At 38.9% G+C, this 27,222-nt stretch overlaps 2 protein-coding genes across 2 annotated transcripts; one reads left to right on the forward strand and one right to left on the reverse strand.

Moving 5' to 3' along the window:
• PLPPR5 (phospholipid phosphatase related 5) overlaps positions 1 to 27,222 on the forward strand; it is a 302,682-nt gene that overhangs the window by 234,382 nt on the left and 41,078 nt on the right.
• Positions 1,632 to 27,187, reverse strand: SNX7 (sorting nexin 7). 2 transcript variants are annotated; one of them, XM_015870312.3, is made up of 9 exons: positions 26,853 to 27,186; positions 23,078 to 23,260; positions 21,292 to 21,402; positions 20,697 to 20,861; positions 19,774 to 19,975; positions 18,078 to 18,277; positions 14,696 to 14,782; positions 7,888 to 8,040; positions 1,632 to 2,041 (listed from the first exon to the last, which is right to left on the reverse strand). In XM_015870312.3, exons 1-9 carry the CDS (start codon positions 27,018 to 27,020, stop codon positions 1,961 to 1,963), a joined length of 1,350 nt encoding a protein of 449 aa, XP_015725798.2. In that variant the 5' UTR covers positions 27,021 to 27,186; the 3' UTR covers positions 1,632 to 1,960. The 2 variants fall into 2 exon arrangements, with proteins under 2 accessions (XP_015725798.2, XP_015725801.2); XM_015870315.3 differs by lacking the exon at positions 1,632 to 2,041 and having other exon boundaries at positions 7,974 to 12,952; positions 26,853 to 27,187.

Here is a 27,222-nt window from a genome sequence, read left to right on the forward strand (position 1 = left end):
ACACTGATGGAAATTAAATTATTTAGTAACCTTCAGAATAGCTCTTAGTGTTATGAAATGGCAGCTCAGCATTCAGTAGCACTTTAAAAAATAATTTGGGAACAGGACAGAATGCAAAGTATAATTGTGGTAATGTGTACATGTCTGGTATACCTGCATTCTGATGACTGGTTCCAGCAGAACTAGAAACTATGGAGAAAAGCAGCATCTATGAGCACAGATGTGAAATGGTTTTTGTACAAGATGGCATCAGGCTAAGGCAATTCCTCTGGGAAAGAGGCAGTGCTTGGAAGTCATGCTAGAGGTCTGTGGCATGAGGAAGACAAATGGAAAACTATTACCTCACAGGTTAAGATGCAGAGGGCATGACTTGAAATTACTGGGTAGCTGGTTTAAGAAATCACACAATAAGTAGATTTTTCCTGCAAATTGAAATGTGAATCCATTGCTATTCAGCATGGTAAATTATAAAAGTTTAAATGGAGGAAAAATGAAAAAGGCTTTATGGGTTTTAAGCACATTGATAGAAGCTCTGATGTAAAAGAGAAAGTGAAGCAAGGATATTCTGGGGAAAGGTGTAAAGAGCACATATCACTGTATGGACTATCCATGCCCTGTGAGCACTGACCCATGCACCCTGTTCTGTTATGTATGATAAAATCCTTATGTTTTACAGGCTAGGAGAGAGCATGCTTCCTGTGGTATTTCACAAGCATCTTAACTGCTGTTTTATAGCTCAGAATAGTCAGACTTTCATTAAAGCATCATGGGGCAGCATGAGAGCAATCTTCCTTGTTCTGCTTAAAAGGTGATACTAATAATCTCAATTTCTTATGAACATCCAGCCTGGGCAGGGCCACAGTCATCCAGGTGTAGCTGAGAGCTGAGGAACTGCAGATGTTTGCTGAATGACACAAGCAGAATTGCGAGAAGAAGGTGAGGGCTAACACCCTTCTGGTTTCCAAAGCCATGTTCAGGCAGGGTCGGAGTCCTGCCCCTCATTCTCCCCAAGTTCAAACTTAGGCTTGCTCTCATTGTAACTGCCAAGGAAAAAGAACCACTGCAGCTATTCCAAGTGCAACGTGACAGACCTTTGGTGGAATCATTCCAGAGTGCTTCAGTGCCTTATTAGAGGTAACAAATCGTTTTAGCATGAAACTCTTTTCCCTTTCACTTCCATACCAGCTCTACAAAAAAGGAAGTTAAACACTGTGGGAAGGTCAGCTCTGGAAGTAAAAGGCTATTGATCAGCCTCGATCCTGCCAGCTCTTGTGTTGGCAGGATCAGTGCTTTGACTAACACCGTGTCTCTGCAGATACAGTCTGCTTCATGAACTGTCAATTTTTTATCTTTTTAAAAAATGAAAGATGCTAAATTGATATTTGAATAATACAAACTGCAAGTTGAGTTAACAGCACTTTAGATCAGTATTAATCTCATAGAACAGCATCTTCCCATACCACTTTGCCATCAGGTGACTAGAACAATCTGTTACAATAATTCTAAACTGCTCCTTCAAAACAATGCTACATAATTATACAAATGCAAGCCGTTACTCAGTATAGAGAATATAATATGCAAGCTACAATACCAAAATAATTCTTACAAAGTAGAGTGCAGAATGAAGAGTCTTTCCTTATTAAAAATTTTATTAAAATTGAGCTTTACTTTACATATTTAAAATACTTTATATCCAAGTTATGAAATATGTATGAAAAAAAAATTGTATATGAACACTTGCATAAAAATATGTAAAATCATGACTAAGCAATATAAAGCAATATATAGCACGTTCCAAAATGTATTTCAGGAGTAGAATACCTGAGTTTTCAATAAGCTGGTTTCCTGCATTTCACTGATTTTAACAGTTGTATTTAATAATGTATCTGATCTCATATAAAGCACTTCTTTGGCTGAGAAAAACTTCAAGGAAAAGGTAGAGATCAAGCAGAGATGTTACTCAAGGCCTGTCTTCAGAATCTTCTTCCCCGTGATGATCCGCTGTTTGAGATGCTAGGAAGGACTCCCATGTAGCAAGGCACTTAAAAAAATCCACAGATACATATTAATATAGCAGACAGACTTCTGTAAAACTGGTAGCCAAGGAGAAAAAGCAGGGAAAAAAAAGAGTACATATGCACTGTCACAAGCTGTTTTTGTGGGACTGCGGTAATAGCAAAATATGGTTTCCTAGGCAGCTCAGTGATATGCAAAATGTTAGCCAACACGCTGGGTGAGCTGTAAAGGTCACTTTTACATAATGACAAGCACACAGTGTGAGCATCGTAATTGTATGTGTTAGCATGGGAGATGCTAACATTAATTATGCTCTTCTTTAATCTCTCCCTTTAGTTACAGGCAAAGATCTTCTTTAAATAGAAAGCACAGTCACACACAGTTCCTTTGTAATCTCTATGGATTCCTATAGCATACCCAATATTCTTTCCAAGTTAAATTAAAACATTTTTTTTCTAAACGCACAGATAATTTGTTTTTCCCCTGAGTAATAAGAAAGAAATAAGACCAGGAAGGCAGTGGGCTGGGGGGAGATTTCCATCTTCACAGCAAATGTATTTCTCTCCTAATGGAAAAATGTATTAATAACTGTACAAACTATATAGATATGTAATATATATATAATTGGAAGCAGTGTAAGTAAAAAAATAATGATAATAAAAATCCCCAAATGAACTGTAGTTCAATTTGGCTTAAATGATTGTTGGCAGCTTGGCAAACCTTTATAAATCAGATGTTAGTATTGAGGATCATGGCAAACCTATTGCTAGGTAACCCATGATGTGCTGATGCTTGTTACTCAGCATACCAAGTTTCTGCCATTTCAAATCTGTCATTAAAACAGTGCAGCCAAACTCATGCAATAATTCTGTTTTTAAATGGAAACATTCTAATAAAACTTTGACAGCAGTTGACTGACTGAGATAACAAAGAAAAAGTATGTAGAAGCTTGTTTTCACATGGGTCCTTCGTCATTACCAGACATGTTAGAAAGTCATTATCAGACATGTTGTGTTGTTTCCCCATTGTCCTCCATGCTACATAGACCATGAACCTACTCCCCCAAGCTTATTTTTGTGATCTTGACAGAGTTTCTACCTAATTTCCTTTGCCTCTTGCACTGCACAACACTGTGACGCTGTTGAGAGCATGCTGAAGGTTGGAACTACTGTGAAAAGAGGGGACTAACTGGGTAAGTTTCATTTGGAAATCTGTATTTCTTCACTGACCTTTTGGAGAAATGTTATTTTGCAATGGTAAATCAGGGAGAAGCAATGAAAGTAATGCTAGCATGAACAGCGATCTGCAAATCTTGCAAACTGACTTCTGACTTAAAAGGTCTTTTTGACCTTTTGTTGAAAGCCTTTAAGGTTTGTTCATTAGATTGTCCCTTTCTTCGTGTGACTCTATGGCAGCTGCATTTATCTGAGTTGTCTGAGCTGCAAGGTGGCTTCTTGGTTTAAAAATGTCAACAAGGCAGCTGCTAGTAATGTATTTTGACTGTGGTGCTCACCTTCAGATTTCTATTTGCTAAAGCCCAGACCGGATTGCCATCCTAGAAAGCTGCAAGGCACATCTGTTTTTCCTAAGCTTTTCCTAGGTGCGAGGCAAGAAATAATCAGTATCTTGAACAGTCTTTTGTTGGCAATGAATGTCTGTATCTACTTATTTATTTATTTTTCCTGAGGCACGGTTTAATTTATACTATGTAACTTCATGTTTTGTAATTTTGTAATTTCAGTAACATGTGTTAAAGTACATACATTGTATTTACAGTCTGGGATATAAAAATGGCTCCATATTATCTTTTCAACACTGAGCCAAAACACGTGTTAAAATGCAGTCAAGCTATGTTGCTTCTCCAGATACAACTTACCCAAATCTTTCCAGGCAAAGATGCAAAGCTTTTTTTTTTTTCTGTTACACAAGTTATTTGGTTTTTAATTTGTCCTCATTTATATAACCAAAACACGTTTTCCAAAATGTAAGAGCAATGGTGGCTCATTTCACTGTCAGACATCACAGTGCTGTTACAGCTGACAAATTTCATAATTAACCGTACCAAGACAAAAGTAGGTCTCTGTGCCTTAGGCTCAAGCTTTTTATATCGTGAAGCATGAACTGCATAAACGACATCTCGTTACTGATGTACACTTCAGCCTTATTACAGAATGCTTTTATGGAGCTCTCCTGGGAGGGTGAAAATGGAGTTCTAAACACAGGATATGCTCACTTTCACAAAAGAGACAGAAAGAAAAATCAAACCCAGGAAATTAAATGTGCGTGCAGAGTGTTGAAATTCATAATCCAATTACTTGTAAAAGCCCAGCAGAATACATAAGAAAATCTAAATATACAAAATGAAAGAGCTTAAATACGCTATTTTACCTAAAGTATTCTGATTACTACTGTTCTGCACATCTGTTCTGCAATGCCATTTTTAGAAATAGCAGCAAGAGGTTTCCATATACTATTGCATATCTAACTAAAGAGGAGATTTAAAAATAGAACATGTAGTAGGGATGATAACAGAAGCAATGTGTCATATGCCATGTGTTACAGTTCCCTGTTTTCCATGGTTAATACCTTAAAAATATCCTCTGTGATGACATTTCCTAGAGTAGAATCTGAAAATGAAGTCTTCTGTGTTTTAGAGAGAGAGACAGAAATCACATTCATAGATTCTGGGTGCAAGGAAACAAAAACTAGAGAGTGTACAAATAGAAAAATGCTGATTCCCACTATATTAAAAATATATATTCCTGAAAGTATTTAAAATAAATTTCTATGTCTGAAATGACTGATGGTTCAAATACAGACCCAGAATATGAAATGACATTCACAGTGACAAACCGGCTCAGCCATATGGGAGCTGATGAATACTACAAGAAGTTTGGGCATTGCTAAGGTGGGATGTAATCAACATGTGTAAGCAGCTAACTTTGCCACAAAACCCAATGACTCGTTATATACATCACAGAGGCCTCAAGGGCAAACAACACATCTAATCTCTTTTCCTAAAACTCATACTAGATGGATACATGGAAGCTTTTAAGTTAGAAGGAAGTTACTCTAATGGGGAAGTGTTGTTTTAACCTAATGAATCATTTGGATCAATTTATGCCTTTACAATAATGTAGATAACAGAAATAAACTCAGTTATGCTTGACATAGTTAAGAAAATCAGGAAACCATTTATTTTATGTTTTTGGAAAAAAGTAAGCTGTGTGAATCTCAACAAGACTGTTGCTACAGTATCAAATTTAACTTCTTATTAGATTAATCTGCAAATGTTTAAACAGTTGGACATGGTAAATGCAAAACCAGAGGCAACACTTTAAAGGATATATGTTAGTAAAAAGAAAAAAAACATGTTATTTCAGTATCAAAACTAATTAGATATCATTCTACATTATGGGGGGTGGAGGAGGGAAACATTATTCCTGCATTTATTAGAGTGCCGCATAAGTAGTGGAGACCAACAAGGTGTATTGACTAGATTTACAGTGTCTCAGAAGTATTTGGACTGTGCTCCTACTTACTTACTCCAGTCTTCTTTTTTTTTTTTCTCTGAATATGTTAACAAAGTTCTTTGCTAAGAAAATTATATAAAATACTTCTTTTTCCTTGATGCAGATATCCTAGAGACTATGGCAAACATGAGGAAAAACCAACTGGTAAATGTTTAATTGCTACTGTTCTTTGAAGCCAAAGTACAACATTCCTGGGTTGCGTAGATTGTTGGCTAATGTGAACCAGGATGACTTCAGACACGCTGGTTAAGTAACAAGAACTTTGTTTCTTCTTTTGGTTTTAGTAATGCTCTGTCCTAAGGGCACTGGAGAATATCTTTACCTAACTTAATGGAAAGGCCTGGTGACAATCTGCTCTCTCAGCTGTATGTTCTACCCTGTGGATAGTTTGTGATTTCAACTATTGGGAAGATTGTATCTCCTGTCAGGTAAGAGGTGTGCTAATTCAGACCATTGTGTTGTTCCTAGGGCACGGGAAAAAGCAGTAAAAGAAATAGTATGGCACTGAAACACACCTTCATTCAAGGACTCTTCTGTAAGGCAAACAAACTGACATTTTGTTCTTCAGAATGAGAGGTCCTGATTTCCTTTTCAAATTAAAACATTCACTCATAGGCTCAAAATGATTTTCAAAAAAAAAAATAAATGCACATTTTAAATAAAAACTCCCAAACTACTGAAATTAATTTTACCAAAATCTCTTGCATGCCAGCATTGAGATAATGATTTTCTGCTAATAACGAAAACAAAAAACAGAAATAAAATCTGATGAGCCCTCATTTTTCATCCAGGTTAGCCTAATGTTTATTATTAACCAACACAGCAGGATATTTTGTTTCTAAACTCTGAATCTCTCAGGACATAACAGGAAATCCATTTAAAGTTTTCAAGAAAAGCACCAACAAAGAATAATGTCTCAGTGCAAATTAATTTGTCCAGTATTTCAGAGTCTATTTAAGAAGAGCCACTGGTAGCTGTAGAAATAATTGAACCATTTTTCACATCTTTGACTTAGTGATAATAATTTCATGTATGCTATGAGCTTTGACATTCTGAAATGAAATTCTAATTCAGCAAAAAGCATTTTTAGACAGGGAAGACAAAAATAATTGTTTTTGTGTTTTAATTTAGCTAATCATCCATGAACAAAATATTCCAATATATTTAGCACCAATTTTAACATACATATTCATGATACAGAAACCAGAGATCATCAGTAGCTGTAAAAATGTGAGAGGATGCCAAAAGTTTGCTGCCTGATTTCAGAAAATATTTTGATCTTCATATGTAACAACAGATTGTCAATGTCCACACATCTCACAGGCTGCATCCTAATTAACTAGACTTGATGATCAAGAGTTGTCTTTTCAATTATGTTCTAACAAAATGATTTGTAAAACCAGGACACTGATTTTACATTGAGGCTAATGGACAACCCATAGAAAGGTTGGAATGGGGGACTGGAAGACATAGCTATCAACATATAACTGTGAAAAATACTAAGTTTTGATTAGTAGATGAGTAAGTGCTTTACTGCAGGAGAAGCTGAAAAAAGTCAAGATACTGGGATACTTTCAAAACAGGCACAATATAAGCAATGTGTTGCCTCTGAAGAAACTTCACAGAATGCTTAAGAGATTTTGTTACATGTATTCGAGTTCTGTTGGTTAGAATATCTTGCTTGGAATTTTTACCAAAAATAATAGCCATGGCATTTGAATTGAAATTCAAATTTTATTTCACTTTCTTTCCAAAGTAGCTGGTTTCAATTAGGAAACGATTTGATTTAGTAACTGCATCCATTTGTGCACCTTAAAAAATGTGCCATAAGCTTTTCATATTGACTTCTCAAACTTGTACTGCTGTTATCATAGTAAAGCCTGATTGTTTTACATTCTTTGGAAAAATAACAATGAGAACTGTCTGAATGTGCTGTTTGAAAAAGAACCACATTTAAATATTTTTCTCATATAAAGCAATTTATAAATATGGAGTCTTCCAGACAGTTTCTTCATGCAGTCACTGTGAAAGGTTTCTAAGCTGAAATATAGCAGCTGACATTCAACCCAAAAATATCTCCCAAATTCTTGTGGTTAGTAAAACAAGACTGCCCTCTGTTGTTGATGAACTCAGGATCAACCACTTGGGCACAAATAAAACATGTTTTGCTTAAAACAATTTAAGTTAAGGAAACAGCCTCTTTCTTCCTGCAAAAACTAATTCTGAAGTTAACTCAAGTATGAACTAAAATGCAACATTTATCCTTTAGATACGATGCAATAATTTCTCTGCTGAAATAATCAGTCAATAATAACATTGCTATGAGAAAGGGTTTTACCTCTTCATAATAACGGAGATTATTGTCAGCCACATTAGTGAATGCAGATCTCATATCGTGCTGCATGTTTTGCTTCCACCTGTCCCAGTCTGCTTTCAGGGCATTATTGGCACATTCTACTTTATCTTCAAGTTTCCCAATCTCCTCTGAGAACTAAATGCAAATTGTAAACATAAAAAATAAAAAATCAGTAGAGTTAGCATTTTAAAATTGATCAAAACCAAGTGACTGTAGTGCAGTAAGATGAACAGAACTGCAGAAGTGAAGTTGGCATTAAAATTAGCACATCATTTTATTCTTAATGAATAGCTGAGTACAATTTCTGAAATGTCAATAACAGAAATTCAAGACAAGAACTAAAATGTTGCTGAAAATAATTTTGTTGATGGGGAAGTTACAGAGTCTGGCACTTCTTTGCTGGCACTCGACAGTAATGCATCTAAGAAGGAAAACACCGAGGGCTTTACTGGAGCGAAATCAACTTTACAAATGTGATTTGGTCAGAAGATTGAGGAAATTCTGACAGAACCTGTGATGACTTCAGGAGAAATCAGAATGGGGGGTGGGGCGAAGACAGCAGAAATTACACTCACAGATTTCTTGCCCATCACCTTGCAATCATTTAGTGTGGAACTAAACCTGGTGTGACCATGGAAGGCAGCAAGGAATACTGAAGTAGAGAAAGAACTCAAAATGGAGGATTTCAGCAAAGCAGGGACTCTTTCTGAGTGATCCAGAATCAAATCCTTGAGGGCAGCTGCTATGCTGCCATTATTTTCTTCTAATTGCTGGAAATGTACAAAGTGACTCCAAACTAATGGGAATTAGAAATAGATAAAGGGCCTCTCTCTAGAGAGCCTTCTAGTCCTGTCACTAATTTTGTACCTATTGTTATTGGCTAATCAGCTGTGTCGGTGCTGGCTGGCACCCAGTTGCAGTATGAAGCAAATCTTCTGCCGCTACAGTGTGAATTAATGCCTTGGGACTGCACAGCATCTGCCTGCAGCAAACCTAGGGAGGCTGGGCACAAATACCACCTACAAGGATCATACAGCAGGAAAAGCTGATCTCTTTATATTATTTTCATTGCAACTCAGGTACTGTACACCTTCCTCTTATTCCTCTCAGTCTTCTATCAGGCAGAGTGTTCTTTCATCATACAACTTCTCTGTGAAGTTGCTCAGCTCTCTTCTTAAGCGTCACAGAGCTGGTACTTTCATTGATAGAAACTTCCAAGTCTTCTACAAGATCTTCAAGGGATGCTCAGGCTATTAACACATTGCAAGAAAACCAGGTTTCAGAGCAGGACATGGAAAGCTGTGGTCCACAGCCTTCAGCTCCAACCATACACAAAGGGCAGCTCTTCAGTGCCATAGCTGGAGGTACTACAAATAGCAGAAACAAACTGCTGTTCCTGACAGAGTTGCTTAGTGGAACCTGAGCCCAATCCTTAAAACTGGAGGTATCAGGGGAAGATGACAGCTCATACATGTTGCTTGCATGACTGTTGTGAAGAGACACATAACCAAGTAACTCCTGTTTGGGTACATTTTCACTATGCAGTGCTGTTCATAGTTCATATAGTCAGCATAAAATTGTCAGCAAGAACACTCTAAATTCAGTTTGCGCATCCTTCTGGGAATTCACTGTTTGGGATCTTACTGCCTGCTGACTGGGGTCACATTAAAACAAGAGGTACTCCTCCTGCAAAAAACAACCCTTTCAAGAACAACCAGCAAGAAAAAAGGTTGGTCAAGTGAAAAGACAGAACTCTGAATTCACAAGCCACAGATCCCAATTCAGAGTCTGACAAAATAAAATCCTTATGCTCAAATTAGGCAAAAATGGAGTAGCAAGGAAAAATGAAATAAATTTCATCCAAATGTCTTTTCCCACATTCCATGATACAGAGACAAATAAGCATTTTTAGTTAGATTTTATTTCTACACACACTTCTCGATTCATGAAATACTGAACTTTAGTTAAGAAGAAAATGAAAATGAAAAAATATTATTTCTACTTTACTGAAAAGCCAAAGTTCAGTTATCCAGCCAGATCAGTAATCAAACTATGGGCAAGGGTAATTTCATCAACTACCAACAGTGTATTTAATATAAAAAGGTTAATCCAGAGTTTAAATATGGGGAAATTACCTTTAAAGATATTACTGGCAATTGGATTAGGAATCTTGTGCATGCCTAAGTGAACACTAAAAATGAATGCACACAGAATACTGAAAGTAGTGACTATTTGTACATGATTTAGAGTAAGAAAGGCAGTTGAATCCATTTTTCTGCTTTTGCTAGAAAAAAACAAAAACCAAAAAACCTCTCATATGAAAATGAGCTAGACTGCATGCTGAAAGAAATCTGGCTTCAAAGTCCTGGCAGCATCATCCTCTCATTATCTTGTCCTTTGTATCTTTAAGTAATTTATTCTACAGTTTGTTTTTGACTTGCATTTTCTAGGAACTATAATTTTCTTCCATGGTGTAGCTACAGTGTGATGTGGGAAAGCAGACTGTTCTACATCCCTGCCTGGACATGTGGTTTAAGCATAGCCCTTTAAAGACCTCCAGTGTATCAAGGTGAGTGCACACTTCTTCATTTCAACTAGAAAGGTTTAAGACCTACTTTTTTCACAGCTGAAAAGGAACACATATACTATCTTCTTCAGCTGACAGCAGAAATCAATGAATGGCTTGGTTTCTGAACAAGTACATCCATGTAGTGTGTACTTGATTTACAAGGTGTACATTGTTACAATTTATCCTACAAATTAAATATGATCCTAAATCCAGTTTCTTACACTGACCTCACTGAGGCAGCTAGAGCAATACATTCATTCTTACATGAGTGGTTTCTGTAGGAGGACAGCATGGTGCTCACCAGACACCATACCGCTGGACACAAGTGGTAAACTAGACCCTGTGAGAGCAGAGCGCTACTGGAAGTGAACAGGGTGACTTGCAGCCAAAGGGACTTGCAGCAATAGCCAAATGACCTGGTAAGTGACATAAAATTGTATAGCACCTCAATATGCCAACCAGCATGACCTTCTATCTATTATATGAATTAATCATTCACTTGGATGTACACACCCTGCTCAGCCTGGAGTAAAACATAACATACATTCAGAATCTGATAGATTTAGCATTTCTTCGTTTCAGACTCGAATAGCAGAATCCATAAGTTGGCACTTAAACCTGTCAGGTTCTGATGGAGCAGATTATACCAACCTTTTGTCAGAATTACTATTAGTACTAGCAGCAGTTTCAAATCTGTAAAAAAAAAAAAAAAGCCCCAAGCCCCTGAAGGAGGCATTGGTTACTCCTACAGAACAGAGCATAGGAGCAATGGAGCCAAAATGGTAGCCTCTGTACAGCCAGAGCTCTGGAGGAAAGAAAGGCCCAGATGAATAGGAGGGCACTCAAACATCCCTCCCAAAATTCTGTCAGGAATCTGCATCCAAAATCACAATCTTCAGACCTTCCATACTGTGAATAATGGCCACCTTCAACACCTACATTTAGACCTAGGAGGATAATTTTGGGGTTTTGAAAAGCATCACAAGTATCTGTCCTAAAAGCCTAATAGGAGAAGTATGTCTTAAGAAAATGTTTATTCCTAGCCAATGAACCTGATGTCTTACAAGGTTTAATCTGTGATTCCAGTCAGTCAGCTGCACCGACCTTGGGAAGGTTTTGCACTCTCTTGCTGTACAACTGCCTGCTTGCTAAATCATTTAATGTTTGCTGTGACCATTGCTAAAGATCCCACTGCCTTTTATCAGCTCTAAGGACAGGCTGAGATTCCTTATCTGTGGTGGAAGTGTACTTCAAATAAGATTAGAGTTCTTGCTAATCATTGTCAGCAGAATTTCTGGCTACCAGATTGTACAGTTCAATCTGATGTCTGTGAGATCATTAGAAGCTACACAGGGTATGTCTAGAAACAGAAATGTGCAAATAAAGCCAAAGTCAGCATTTGACACCAATTCCAGTAACAGCACCTCTGTTTTCAGGCTGTTTTTCCAACCTCTTCTCATTCCGAAAGCAGTCTGGATAGAAGTGTCAGGAAAATAAGTCAACATGTAATAAAAATTTTTTAAATGGTAAAAAACAGATTCAGAAAACAGGAGTTACTTGAACAGTGAAAAAATAGCAGGGCAAAACTCTCTGTGGCCAAGCTACCAATAATGGAACAAACTGTCCACTTCTAATGAAGAAAAAAGTTATCAGGATGCAGCCACCACTCAATTAGAGAAGACAGGATTTTATGATCAGACTAAAAGACATCAGCTTTGCTGCTCTGATAAGACTGTAAGAAGAGTCAAGATCTCAGTATTTTTTTATATGAGTAAGAGATAGAAGGGCTGGAAAGATAAGTACACGACTCAATGGCTTTTACCACAGCATTACCAAGGAAATGCAGGAACAGTTAAAAAAGACCATGTGCACTGGAAGCAAGGACAAACATCTCATTATGGAGCACACTGTTGTCAATATCAAATCAATGGTACAATCAATGCAATGCAAAAGGGAAAATTATTCCTTTTTGTCTATAACAGCTCAAGAAAACGGAGTGCCAACATCTTGTCTGGGGACTCCATCAGATTATGCCAAAAATGCTTTCTTAAAAGGCCATGTTCTGCCAGGCAAGTGTCCCTTGGACACTGGTGGACAGCAGTAAGGCCAGCTGCTAACCAAGCTTTATGAAATGCATTTCAGCACTGAGTCACTCTGTGCAAATGCAACTGTTTTTAGCAACAAAATATACAAATGGGAAGTACTGATAAAAGGGATACAATATTGATGCAAAATTGATTTAACTAGCTGCATATAAATAACTTGAGCAATGACGTACAACATGCCTTCTGGCCAGATGAAGTTCTTAATATGTACTGTATCTTCACATGCAACTAAGAGGCCTGATCTATGATACTGCCAGCATGAGACCTCACTTACCATTTAATTGGCCAGTATGTACATACATATATTTTGTAGATAGACTGAGAATAGAAACAATTAAGTAAAAGTTTGCTTGAAGATGGTCTTTGCTGATTCCTACAAATGTGAAATTAGTGTTATAAAACTTGTTAACTTATTACAAAGAGTAGTTTATTGTTTCTCTATAAACTTTTAGAAGCAAAGAGCAGAAGTGGCTCTCCTGGCAGCCAGTGACCTGAGTCCTACAGGCTGGTTCCCAGACGTGGTGATACCCGTGCACATCCCCATGACTCCAGGCCAAGGAAACCATATGAGCCCCCACTCTCCTTCATCCTCCGCTCTCCACGTTGCTCAGAGGCTGCCACCATCCCTGCCTTTCAGATTCACAGATTTTGCCTGCACCTACTGAGCCTTTCGCATCAGTGTTCTGCCACACAGGGTAGGCAGGACAGGTGGGAGGCAGCCAGTCTGGGGTCAGGACTGCCAGCTGGTGGGGACACTGTGCCAGGGAGCTGAAAACACGGTGGCCAGGTGGGAAGTGGGCAGCAGGTCAGCCTATGTCCTCTAAGGGGGCAGCATGACAATCTGCTGGCTTTGCTGGAGGACCAAGACCCATCCTTGCTGCCCAGCTCCCAGCCTGCTGCAAACTGTGTTCCAGACTAAGGACAGGAGAAGCAGCAGAAGTAGAGAAACAAAACAGATAAGAGAGCAGAAAGGCAGTAAAATGAAGGACAATGTAAGCAAATAATTTCTGTTTCAGGAAAAAAACATGTTTTTGCTGGCTGTCCTGTTGCATTATACAGAGGCTAATTATTATGAAATATACTGTAGACATCACATATATATCAGATAGCGATAATGTGTTCTTACTTATTCTGTTAACTGACAGGAAATCAAATTAAAATACACACCTCAACTGCCAAAAGATCCCTAAACAGCTCATCTTTACATGAAAGCTAATTGCGGCAGCTCTAATAAAAAATATCTGAAATGTCAAGGACCTTCTTCGATGTACTAAAAAGCTGCAGTAATTACATCTAGTCATTTTAATATATTATTTACACTGTATGATACTTGGTGCTAACAGTGTGCTGGAGGACATTATTTAGGCTTTAGAGCTAAAAGATAAATTTTTCAAAATGCCAGTTCTGTTCTTCACTGTGCACAGGTGGGAGGAGAGCAGCGTGGAAACCCATCCCAAGACCAGCATTGCATTGGTACTGCATTGCATATGAGTTGACTGAGGCCAGAAGTGAGACAGGCAGGCCAGTCACTGAGGCTGTGCAAACTCATCCCACTAAGCTTTGGTGATGGCTTTGAGGATGCTTAAGTCCATTTGCTATACGTACAACTGCATTAGTATGAAGGTGTCAGCTATTAAAAAATATCCTAAAAAATAACCAATCTGGAAAGAACAGTCCAGAAGTTTTCATTTTAAATATATCTCATGAATGGCTTTGCTCATTCTGCCTCCTGTTCCTCTCTCATGTCAACAAAGCAGCAGCTACAAGAGCACTGCAGCAAGTCTTACTTTTTAACTTTCAGTGTGGAAGTGAAGAATCCTAAAAATAAGCTGCTGTGCCACCTGCATTGACAACACACGATGCACAAACGCCCACTATTCCCAGTCCTTTGCTGTAGCTGCCTATCCACTGAAGTTTTGCTTTTTTTTCCAAGGTTGCCTTTGCCTGCCATGTGTAGCTGCAAAGACAACGCTTTCTCAGAGGAAGTACAGGACACAAAAACACCATATAGTTACAGTGCATGGCTTCACAGGACAAGCATTGTTCAGGGGATTCATTTTCTGCAATTAGAGTAAGGGCTGGAATATTTCAGCATCCTGTACAAAGACATACTCACCAGATCCTTGTCTGCCTTTTTATTGGCTAAAGCATCAACTTTGGAATCAAGCTCGCTTTGAATTTGGTCTCTCCTTTTCAAAACACCCTTAATATAAAGAAAAATAAATATATGTATATATATATATAAAGAAGTAAAAACAACTAAATATATTCAGAAAACCACACAACAACATAAATAAAACATGACACAATTCAAGAGTTTCGGCATGGTGCAGAACTTTCCTAAAAAGCAGTTCAAAATCATGCAGTCAATGCTTATTTTTCAATATCTACTTTTTATCTTAAATGTTTTTTCAGGAGTCTTAGTGAGTCCAAGATCAATGCCAGGAATCTGCCATACACGAATCACTGCCAACTGGATGAAGAAACCAGCAGTAGCAGTTAACTTTGTATCAACTCAACCTACAATGTATTCATTTTGGAAAAGCAACATGAGCTTGTGCAACACTGTGTCCAGAAGTATCTCATGTGAGTTATTTGAGTACTGAATTGTGCTTGAGTAAAATCAGATAAAATTATCATGAAAATGATAAGCTGTAGTAACTTGGATGTATGTGCTTATTTCCACTGTACGAAATTATTTCCTCCTCTAAAACCGCCTTACAGGTATTGGATGTTTAGCATAATGTCAAAATATGATGAGAAAGGGAAGGAAATGTTACTTGTTAGACTACTAAACAGGAATGGTATTACTTATTAACTTTTCCTTTCTGATGTCCATTTGCTCTGTGCACTTGAGCAAGTCTTGAACATTTCTCTTTGCCTGAGTATCCTTGTCTGCAGAAGTACACTCAGGTATGCTTACCTCACAGGAGGCATTAGTCCTTTTAAAGAAATAATCAAAAGAAGGACAAATGTAATTACAAATCTGAAATACCTCCTCTCATATTACGTTGCTGCAACTGATTTTACTTCTGTATATAACAAACAGATTTTCAGTATCTACCTCTAGCTTAGGGCATATTGAACCAGCAGAGGACCGAAGCAGCTCTACCTTCTATACCTGTCTTGTTTGGCTGTGTTGTCTCTGCTATCTTGTCAGTTCAACATGAATGACATAAATTGAATAAAAAATTAGGAGCTGAATTTTCAAATAATTTTTCAGCATTTCTTCTAGAACAGATACTCACTAGAAAAGCCTGGTAAATCTCACTTTGGACAGCCCTGAGTAATACATGGGCAGTACGTACTCACATAAATCTACCTTTCAGTAACTCAGAAAATCTTTTACTCAGATAAATAGAGAAAACATTCAGCTATTAGCATAGAAGCAAAATAAATAGGTCCAGAAGGGCTGTCCATCACACTGCAAATGGTTTCTTTTTTTCCCCTTCTTTTCTTTTCCCTTCATTTCCCTTCTTTTCCCTTCTTTCTTTTCTTCTCTCTTTTTTTTTTCTTTTTGTATTTCTTTTGCCTTTTTAAAAACTATTGTTTTGATCATATGCCAAATTTTATCACAAATACTCCTTAAATTATGAGATAAAACCCAGTGATTTTAATATTGGCATGTTACAACTATAGGCAATTGCTGACTTCCAATGGCAATTAGAGGGACTGTGTTTTACAAACATATCATTATATTTTTATAGCATTTTGTATAATTAATGCTATTCTGACAGAAAATCCACATATGATAGCATGTGGACCCATAGCTAACCTATTGCTGTAATCTGTGTTCTGAAGCTCAGCGGGACATCCTCCAGATTTGCTCTGCCTCTGCTGTGAGTCAGCTAGAAAGGAGCCTGCCTTGATGTAAATATTTAGCTTCAAATTCATCTCTGCCCTCAGTTTTTGGCTGAACTCATGGCACTGGAAAATACAAAGTTTAATCCATTGTACTGATCACACCTTCTGTAGATATGCCAATTATGTTTGTGCCTCAGCACATACAGGTTCCTGTGAGGTAAACACACCCTGAAGTCAGTTTTTACTAGTGTGCAACTTCCCTATTTTATTTTCAGTATGAGCAGCCCCCTCTCCAAACTGTGAGAAGCAAGTTACAGGATTAAAAAAAATCCATGGTGAATGAAAGGAAAAGAGCAGTAGTTGAACAGGAATGAGCTAGAGGAGCAAGACTTTCCTCACTAATCCTCTGGCAACTTAACACTGCGTTGCAAGCACTTGGACATTGCAACCAGAAATAAAAACAAAACAAAATAAGCAATGAGCAACAGAAACTTGCCACATTGTGCTTTAAGAGCCAGGGAGTCATTCTGTGGTTTGTACAGAGAAATCTCTCTGCTAGGCACAAAAGGAAGAACCTGTACAAAGGTGAGCCAAGCTGCAGACAGCATCTCTTTAATAACATGAGGGATGGAAAGGCTCACAGGTAACAGACTCAGTAGTTCTGAAAAATAAGAATTAAAGGAGGAAATACCACAATTTGCTAAGATATTCATCTCTTCATGCTTTTAAGTACAGTAATACCTTTCTTGACCTGCCTGCATGTAGGTTTAAATAATACAACCTGTGAGATACAGGACATTCTGTATGGTCTCTCTTTCAATGAAACTACTCCCTGCAGCACTAGTTCCGAACTTTCAGAAGCTAAACCTTATTGAAAAATGAACAGTGTTCTGCCCAGTGCCAGTAAAGGCTTTTGCTGGCTGAGTTAGCTTGGGTCTTGCTCTACAAATGGCCTTTAGCACATTCAGCCCCTGCTGGGTTCCTGGCAGAGATACAAAAACAGATGCTGCAGCTTGCCTTGAAATGGCAAATCGTATTTGTAGACATCTCTTGCTTTCCAAAGGCAGAAAAGTGGGAATTATGATATGCTAAATCAGTTCTGGAATTCTGATAATTTTCAACCTGGATGGATTTTTTTTTAAATTCTCTCCAAGAAAAATACATTCATAGAGGGAACTGAGAGCATCAGCTTATGGCAGAGACTAAAATGGGCTTGTGACACAGGGACTGGAAGCTCCCTGCTGTTCTAGAAAAAGAAAAAGTAGTTCAGGAACACCTCCTAGAAAAGGAGAAACCTCTTTACTCCTTCTCCCCCACACAATCTGTTACTGCATATTTCATGGGTGTCAGAAAAGGTCTTTCTAAGCTGCTTTTCCTTGAACCTTTCTGTGCTCCAGCCCTACCACACACAGCTCTAAAACCAGACTTCTGTACAGCTACCATGGGCTCCCTGCCACACAAACTACTACACAGTTCTTGTCTGAGATGGATGCCTCTTGCCTGATTAACAAGGGAAACAGGACAAACCAGATTCTCTGCTAATGGACAGCTATCCCATTGCTGTACACATTTACTAACAGCAGAACAATGGCCACAAAATATTTTTCATCAGTTACAAACTTGCTTCCAGGGTCTATCATTGGCTTAAGACAAACTTCACATACTGCCAAGAGCAATCCTTAACAAAACCTTACCATCAGAATTTCACTGTAGAGAACGTACTCATGTATGATTGGTAGCAGATTTTCAGAGAGCCCAGCCATTCGTTTCTCTGTAGCCTTACAACATTTGTCAATGCAGCTGGCGACGCCTTTTAGGGAGTCTGCTATATCTTCTTCTGATGCTGACCAAAGTGTGTGGATGGGGCCATACTCCTTCATCTCATTAAAATACTCTTAACAGGGACACAGACACAGATTAGTCTTTTGTTCACTAACAGATATCTAAGTGATACTAACCACAACCTCCTATATACTGTGAACACAGCAAGCAGCTTTATTTTAAAGTCCCAAAAGGTACAGACAACAAAAGGAAGTTCATTCCAGTTCTGTATTTGATATCTCCTTTAGAAGTTTTTATTAATCTAAATAGATAGATACCACGAGAATAGCTTCTCATGTATCTCTAGTTCAAGTGATAATTTATGGAAGGCCCAGAAGTCACTGTGATGTTCGGTAGTATTTAACTTGGGCAAGCCTGAATATGACCTAATAGCAGGATGTACTGAAAGCATAATTTTAACACAATTGAATTTATAATAAAGAAATGTCCAACAAAAGATGGAAAACAGCTAAGTGCTGTGAAGAATCCATCATCTACTATTAAAACATTTCAATAAAAAAGCATCCATGCAACATGGAACTGAAAATCTCATGTTAAGATACTGTAAGCAGGAACATTCTCATGTCCTTACCAGTGCACCCTGCACACTGGTGTTTTGCCTCTTGCTATTTGGAAAATCTAGAAAGAAGTTAATTAAGCTTTCGGAAGCATGTCAAAATTCCTAAGGTTTTCCAAAAAATATTTTGGTGCTGATGATTTGAGCCTAAAGACCTCAGACATCTAGTTGCATTGGAATGAGCTGTATCAAAAAGAACGCTTTTCAGCAACATGTATTTTCATTTCATAAGACCCCTCTGACTTGGAAAGGACATGCTGAGACCTGGTTCTGCACATTGAAGCACAGTCTCAGTTATTAGAGAACACAATGTAACACTTCAAATTCTACTATATGTACAGTAATGTCCCTCAAGTGCTGACCAGTAGAATCAACAGTAATCAGCAGACCTAGACTGAGAGCAGTGTTAAGCTCAGAAAGTTAATAATTTAAGAGTTGCAAGTGAGTGTGCCAGTTGCTGTTACTTAAGGAAAAATATGAGCTTAAATAATCATTCTCTATAAAACTCATAACAGGCACAGTTTCCCATGACAGAAAATACTGCCAATAGTAAAGCTCTTCAAATTAAAAAATAATTTCCTTGGCCAACAAGTGACTAAAAGAGATACATGAAGAGTTCCAGAATCTACACAGCATTACGCCACTACGAGACAGCACAGAAAACTGACTCTTTACATTCCATTCAAAATACAAAATGGCACACAGCTCAAGCCAAGCTTGTTATGTTTCTTGCTTTTAAGTTCCTTTTCAAGCGGGTCAATAGAGTGTTAAAACCCTTCCTATTACCAAGTTGCTCAAGTTAACTTGAAGATCTGCCAGAACAATGACCATTTTAGAAAGTATGCTATTAATACATATCTCCCTTTTCCCCTGTTTGTTGGAAGTAACTACTTTGCTTGGTGCAATGAAAAAAAAATTACTGTTTACACCAAGTCATTTGCCAATATATCAATTTCTTAAAACCATAAAAAATGTATTTGTTTTCTACTTACCCTTTTCTTCCTTGTAAATTCTATGAGCTATTTTGTCCAGTACATTTATTTTGTGACTAAATGTTTCCATATAATCATTCATTTCTGTAAACATCTCAGGACGATTTTTAACTCCTCCTCTTACTGAGGATGCTACTGCTCTCACGGTCTGTCCCATTCTGCTCAGCAAACCTGGTCCCTGCTTCTTGTGCGAGGAGAGTTCCTAAAACCAGAATGTACCGTGTTTATTTGCACATACATATTTAAATTCTTTAGAAATAACAAAAACTGCATAGAGCTCAATGGGGAAAAAAAAGATAACTAAGTTGTCTTTTTGGAGGCAAAATCTTACTTTAAGACTTTCTGAACAGACTTAAAGATACAGTGCATTGTGCTCTTATAAAGACTGACAAAAGATGGCAGAAAACCTTTATCCTTTCATTCCAGTGAATTGGCTACTTTGCAGCTTAGCCTCTAGAACAGGAAAAGAGAGGTAAAGATTGCAAAAAGTGATTGGGAAAAGCAAACAATGTTCCTACTGGAAGAAGTAATCCAACATTATTATTATTTTTTAAATTATTTTTACATCTCGATAGAATAATTTTTTCAAAGGTTCAGAGGATGACTCTCTGAATTGCAAAACTTGGATCTTAACAGAAAGCATACAGCATTGTGAACTTGTCACAGAAATCCAAAGGCAGCAACAAAAACTGCTGTGGAAGATACAGTAATACTTATGGCCACCTGCAAAATAGCCAAATGCACAGAAGAAAAGGGTTTGTCAGGGAAAGAATATTCCAGAAATTCCACATCTTCTTCTGACCCTTCTGTAACAAGCCATCAGAGGATACTATTGAGTACTGATCTAGGGAGGTTCCTCATACACCACTACTGACACACCACGTGGTTCCAAATAACTGCAGATAAAAATAAAGCCATTTTACCCAGGCCTGTGCAGTAAGAAAAATCTTGAAGTCTTCATTAAAAGTTAAAGTTGGATGATCAGCAATACGGTTCAAAAACTTATGTAGAGCTTTTCTTCGAGTCTCAATGAATTCATCACTAAATCGTTCCACCATTCCTTTCATCACAAACTTTTCTGGCAATGGCTAAGGAAAGAAAGAAAACTTGCATAGTATCAAGGATATTATCACAGTTTTTTCTGCTTGCTGAAAACATAGCCAGGCCTTGTAAAATTCAGCAGGTAACAACCAAATTGTTTCAAAATTATTGTATTCAACAGTGGCATAAACTGATTTGTGTGCAGCAAAATACAAGTAAAGTCAAGAAAGGGGAAATAAATTACTGCAAAAGTCACAATTACAAACATAAGGAGTAGCCTTGCAGAATTTTTAATTATCTATAATAATATATAATATCTATAATAATATTATACTGTTAATTAATAGTATAAAGCTATTAACAAAAATGTTAATGTTTGTCAAATTTCAGAAACCCCAGAAAGACCTCAAATGCCTCTGTATAAAGCTGGGGCCACAACACAAGTTAATAAAAATAATTAAGTTTTAGCAAACCAACAGGAATAATTAATGTTGGATGTGCTTCTTCAAGTTTGCTCTTCAACCAAAGAAAATCCTGATATCGCCGTCGGACCTCATATTCACAGGAGTCAAATTCACCACGAGATGTCTGAAAACAATGAACAGAAAACACAGGTCCAGGAAGTTAGAAGAGCAGGTAAAAAGCACAATATCATTTCATATTTTGAATAAAACTGCATACATGATTCTAGTTTGCCTGTGCTATTTGCTGGCAGTTTTTAAAGAGCAAATGATCAACTGCTTTAGGAGATACAGCATTTTCAAGAAATCAAAGTTCTACATCAATTAAAAATAATAATAAAAAAAAAACAAAAAAAAAACAACACAACAGATTGACTTTAAATAATCAGCCTGACAGTGTTTCCAAAATATTTCAACCATTACTTTAATGTGGTGTTTCCCTTTTAACAATCATAGTTACCTTCACTACATTTAGGGCACTTCTGAAGGGTTTAAAAATCAAAGAGTGAGGAAAGCCCATTTTTTAGCATTTTAGAAAATATAGATGGAGCTGACAAATGTCCTTGAGGCCTGCTGACACCATCCAACAATCCCTGCTTTCAACGCATGAAAACTTCAGCATATCATAGCACATGGCCCATGCTGTTTAATGGATTCTACAATCCATCAATCCCAGGTTTGCAGCTCTTTGTCAGAGCTTGCCAATAAATCTTTAATACTTAGAAAAAAATGCTTATTGCAGCATTGCAAAATCATCAAACCGCGAGATTTTATCCTTGCTCCATCTTCTGGAATCAAGCTACAAAGAGCCCCAGTGTTCAGCAAAGTGATGCAGCTGTTTAGCATTCATTGTTGCACAGAGATTTACAGTGTGATGCAAACACATGGCAAAAGAAGTCACACTCTTGTAACCTAAACATTTTTGAGGACTCGGTAAACTTTTTTCCAGGTATGTGGGAGGAATGCTTTTACTTTATCATCAACAGCCAGCACTTCAAATTAGATATGATAAGATAAAGAAGCAAAAGCAATCCACCTTACAGCCCTCCCATATTTGCCTGCAGAAAAAGATGTTCAGTCATCTACAAAAAGATGCATGAAGTGAAAATTATTGCTCGCAACCTAATGAAGATAGTTCTCTTCCTACTCTTTAAATATTTTATGAGGAATTGATAATTTCTCTATTTAAAGATGAATAATTCCCACTTGAAAATTTGGTTTAAAATGTATCTTTTAGAAAGAACTCAAAGTCAAATAAATGAACACAGTAATTCTCAAACCACAGCCTGCAGAATATTTGCTGGTAATCCCAAAAGAGCTGGCTCACAGAGCTGTCTTTCTTCCCTATTTCCAGTAAACAATTTGCATTCAGGACAGCTAAAAATCCACTATGTTGTTTGCTAATATTACTTTTTCACTTGAGAATTGTGGCAGTTGCCTCAGAAATCATATGCAACTGCAGGTGGAAACAAACTTCCAGGTTACAACAGGCACTACAGTTCCTGAAGAATGGAGCTGAAAGACTTTGCAGCAGGTGAGCTTCAGGCAAGGCAGCTCTTTTCTCAGTATAAAAAAATCATGTGCATATATGTGTGTGTATATACTTACACTGATGTTTTGTTTTCAGAATCAACCACACAGTTACGTGTGGTTACAGTGGTCCATAACTCATAGCAGAATTAGAGCACAGTTGCAGTTGGGTGGTACCCCAGAGAATGGTTCACCAGAAGGCTGAAAAAGCTATCGCTGTTACTGCCGTGAGCCATGAGGTTTACCCTGATCCTCATCTAATAGATGCTTACCTTTGTGACTACTCTGTACGTAATAAACGTTTCAATGGCTGTAATGTGGCTTTCAGGGTCATCAACAGTAATGAAGAGATCTTTTAATTCTGGTTCATCATCAAATTTATACTGGTTTATCATAGATGAGGGCGATATTGGCATTGAAGGACTGAATGAGTTCGCCTCAGCCAGTGATGTATCCTGCAGACAGGACATGAGAACATCCACGTTGAAACATATTTATACACAAACAAACACATCTCAGATGCTAAAATGGTAAGTTTTAAAATATAACTTAGGACAGACAAAAGAATTTTATGATCTGTGACAAGTTTATTATTCTCTTCAGTATTTGCTTCAGTGAGAATGTAAGGAATGAGATTTATTCTAGAATTGATCAAAGCAAAACAGTACCTTCTGACAAGGAATTTATGCACATAGAGAACAGAACTTGCCTATGGATGCTAAAATGAGTTATAAATACAAGCAGCCAGTACTTGCGCAGTTTGATTACCAGCTTTGTTAACATTGTTTGCAGCATTACTTCAGGACTGTTACATCTAGTAAACTGTACTGTAAGAAACTGACTTCAAGAGACCAAGTCAAAATCCAATTTTGAGTTTTTATTGGAATCAGGTATTTCAGTTTGCACATATTTTAAAATAGAATTTGAAATAGAAAGCTTTTACAGAGGCATGAATTTAATCTTTAATAGCTACGCATGTAGTATAAAATGGCTGTTTAATTTCTTAATTAAATTAAATCCACTGACTACAGAGAATGGCATAAAAATGAATAAATGTTTAAAAATAATGAGGGTAATTGAAATAATCATGATATTTGAAATACCAAACATGTTATGTAGCTTTTCTAGTATATCAAACATGCAGCCAAACATTTCAATGAACAACAAACTTTAATATTCATGGTGTTTTCAGAAAGTTTCCTGAAAATCTGCAAGACATAAATAAAAAATACAAGTGCGTGTAGCAAAAATAAACTGTAAAACTGCTTAAGGAAGCATGCTTAATGTGCACACTTCTTTTAAAGCAAAGAGGTCATAGTGTAATGGGCCCAGTTAGTGAGAAATCGCTTCTTAAAGTTTACAGAGCATGAACGCTGCTTTCTCTTTTGAAAAATTTAAGAAGCTGATAGGCAAAATTGGATAAAAGCTGAAGGAGGTTTCTGAAGGAAGTCAGCATGTGGATCAGCAGCTGTTTGTTGTGTCGGCCCACTAAAGGCCCCGTGACCCTGCTGGCAGGGTGCTGAGGAAATCACCCCACACAACATGGCATCTCACTGGCCTCCTGCAATGGAAGATGCTTTCTTTTTGGGGGCTTCTCAAGGCAGAAGCATCCTTAATTCTTTGTAACATGTTGGCAGCTTGTTTCAGGCTCACTTGAGCTACCTTTCTACTGGCCTTACACTGCAGTAAAATCTATTACTTGTCTAAGCCAATGAATAAGCAAATATAGAATGGTTTGGGTTGGAAGGGGCTTTAAAAATGACCCCATTCCAACCCTCCCACTAGAACAGATTACCCAAAGTCCCATTTGCCTGGCCTTGAGCATGTTCAAGGATGGGGCACCTGCAGCTGCTCTGGGCAACATTTACGGGGCTGGCTGCTCTCCTGCAAGCAAGGTAATTCCAGTGGCAAAAACAGCCCTTTGTATTGCCTTGCTGACTACGGAGCATGCAGAAAAGAGATGCTGCTGATGAGAAAACTGTAAGGTGTCAGAAATGGGAATGTGTGAGTCCACACAAACCAGTGCTACGTACACATACATCTTTCCTACAAACACCATGAAGGAAGTTTTCTGTTCTCATGGAAAAGAAGCAACTCTAAAACAGAGTTTTGAAAGGGCTCCTTAATATTTTAAGCATTAACCAAACCACTGACAGCTCCGTCAATGCCATGTCAGGGCACCAGGAACAAGGAACAAGAGGACTACCAAGGTGAGTATTGCAACACACACGGTACTCTGATAGTCATGAAAGAAGCAGTTTGTGGTGTGACTCATAATGCAACCTTGAGACGTTGTTTCTGCTAAAATGACCTCAGAACTTTCTCCATGGTGACAGAAACTAGGATAAAGTGAAACACAGGTTACATCAGAAAATGGTTTCTCAGAGCTGCCGAGTAAGAAAGATGCCAGTCTGTAATATCTGAGGTATGTCACAGGATGCTGCTTCAATGGTTATGACACGACCAGGTCAAATGTCTATGAATTTTCATACAATAAAAACTTGGCGACTTGAGTAATAAGTGAGGGTATTGAGGCTGACAGCTTTTTAAGAACCTCATTTTTCACCATTGAGATAGTTGGTCCGTTCCACTGACTAAACTTAGAAAAATGAAGCTGATGCCACGCCAGGCACTGAGCACTGCGCTGCCTCTGCACCCCATTCAGCCTGCCCACATTACACCACTGCTTTAAGGACAGTGCTGTGAATTAAACATGAGGAGGTCTCAGAACAGTACGTTATGCACAAATGAGTTTTACAAAAATCAGTCTGAAACTGCATTTAGCCTGTCAGTGTCCCTTTCCTATAACAGATGCATGCAAACAGGCTGTGATCCCAAATCACCTCTGCAGATTTTCATCATCTTGAAAGATCAGCCTTCAAATCAAAGCTGAAAGCAAATTGTGAATTTCTGGCTGATACACAACCACCAAAAGCCGGAGCCCAAGACTTGCACATAGCATATTCCTGTCTGCAGAAAAACGTTATCATTCTACATGCAGTAAGAGTTGTTCAGATTTACTACAATGGGAAATATTTTGCATGAATCTACATGGAAGATATTTAAGGATATAGATGTTTGCCAGAGAGCAGGAGTAATTCATATCATCAGTGCGTATTTTGTTTTCTGTTCTCATGGAACATCACGCTTGACAAGCAAGCATGTTGGTATGTTGTATTGACAGGCATTGAAACTGGTTGCAGAGCCGCCCAGGCTTGTGCCTGCCTGGCAGAAGGAAAAGGATTCCAGGTGAGAAACAGCTAAATCTACCGAGCACTGGTTTCGTGCTCAAGTTCTGTGAATGTGTGTTAGCTAACTATGGTTAGACTTCAGAAAAGCACAGATAACTTGGTAAGATTTAGCCTGACCTTTTGCCCGTTACGGACCATTATATCACCTAAGGTTGGGGACCGTTAAAATCCATCAGTTTCAGGATTTTTACTGTAGTCAGTTTAAGTAGCTCCCAAGAATCAGTTCTTATTCCAATGGTTTTTATTCACATTTACAATTTTTATTTTCCCCATAAGAATATTGCAAATATATCTTTAATTCCTATAACGACCGGTCCAATGAAGAAGCGGGACATCATATTTTTAATCAGGAAAAACTCTCGCAGTTTCTCTCCCGGTCGCACATCCTGGCACGCAGCAGTTCGGAACTCACAGAAGACGCCCAAGCAGAACCTGCCCGCTCCGGCGGCTTCTCAGCGCCCTCTGTGCCTCCCGCTGTGCGGTCAATGCGTCCCGGCAAGCGGAGACGTGCGCGGCTCCGAAGCGCAGCGGAGCGCCCGGTACCGTCCCGCTGAGCCGCTGCATCGTCCGCACGAGCAGCGCAGGCGCTGCCCCGAGCCGTGCCCGGGCCGCCACGCTTTAGGCATTCCCGGCCGAGGGCTGCGGAGCGGTTCCACGCAAGCGAGGCAGAGCGCGAGTCCGCCCCGCCCGTCCCACCCCATCCCGTTGGCAGCGGGGGTTTCTCAGCCACCCCCGTCCCCTCTCCGTCCCGGCGCAGCCCGGGCTGCGGGGAGAGAGCGGCTGGTGACGGCAGTACCTTGCTGAACACCTCCAGGTCGTCCTCCTCGTCGTCGAACTCCAGCACTTCGGCAGAGGGGGTGAGCAGCGCCGTCCGGGCCGCACCGGGGACACCCGCGAGGGGTTCGAGCCCTCCCCCGCCGGCGGGGGGCAGCGTCGGCCCCGGCGCCCGGCCCTCCGCGTCCATCCTTCCCGCGAGCGCGGGCGGCGGCCACGCCGGAGCCGCTCCCCGGGCGCCGCAATTGGCCGCCCGTCGGTCCGCCGCCGCCCCCGGCCCGGCCCGGCCCCCGGCAGCCCCGGGGCGCGCCCAGTGCGCAGGAGTGGAAGAGGCGGCGGCGGGAGGGCCCGGCAGTCGGGACGGGGCGGGATGCGGTGGGGCCGGGGGGAGG

Source organism: Coturnix japonica, chromosome 11 (genome assembly GCF_054131305.1).
Source record: "Coturnix japonica strain WE chromosome 11, WE-NBRP24, whole genome shotgun sequence".
Taxonomy (NCBI): Eukaryota; Metazoa; Chordata; class Aves; order Galliformes; family Phasianidae; genus Coturnix; species Coturnix japonica.

What these genes read in the sequence shown, in the direction of transcription:
- SNX7 (XM_015870312.3), bottom strand. Translation starts at nt 27,020, where the DNA reads ATGGACGCGGAGGGCCGGGCGCCGGGGCCGACGCTGCCCCCCGCCGGC. An exon ending in ATCCAACATTAATTATTCCT is followed by an intron (nt 20,862 to 21,291) that starts GTTGGTTTGCTA and finishes TTCTTTCCTTAG; the next exon opens with CCATTGCCAGAAAAGTTTGT. An exon ending in TCTACAGTGAAATTCTGATG is followed by an intron (nt 14,783 to 18,077) that starts GTAAGGTTTTGT and finishes CTTTATATTAAG; the next exon opens with GGTGTTTTGAAAAGGAGAGA.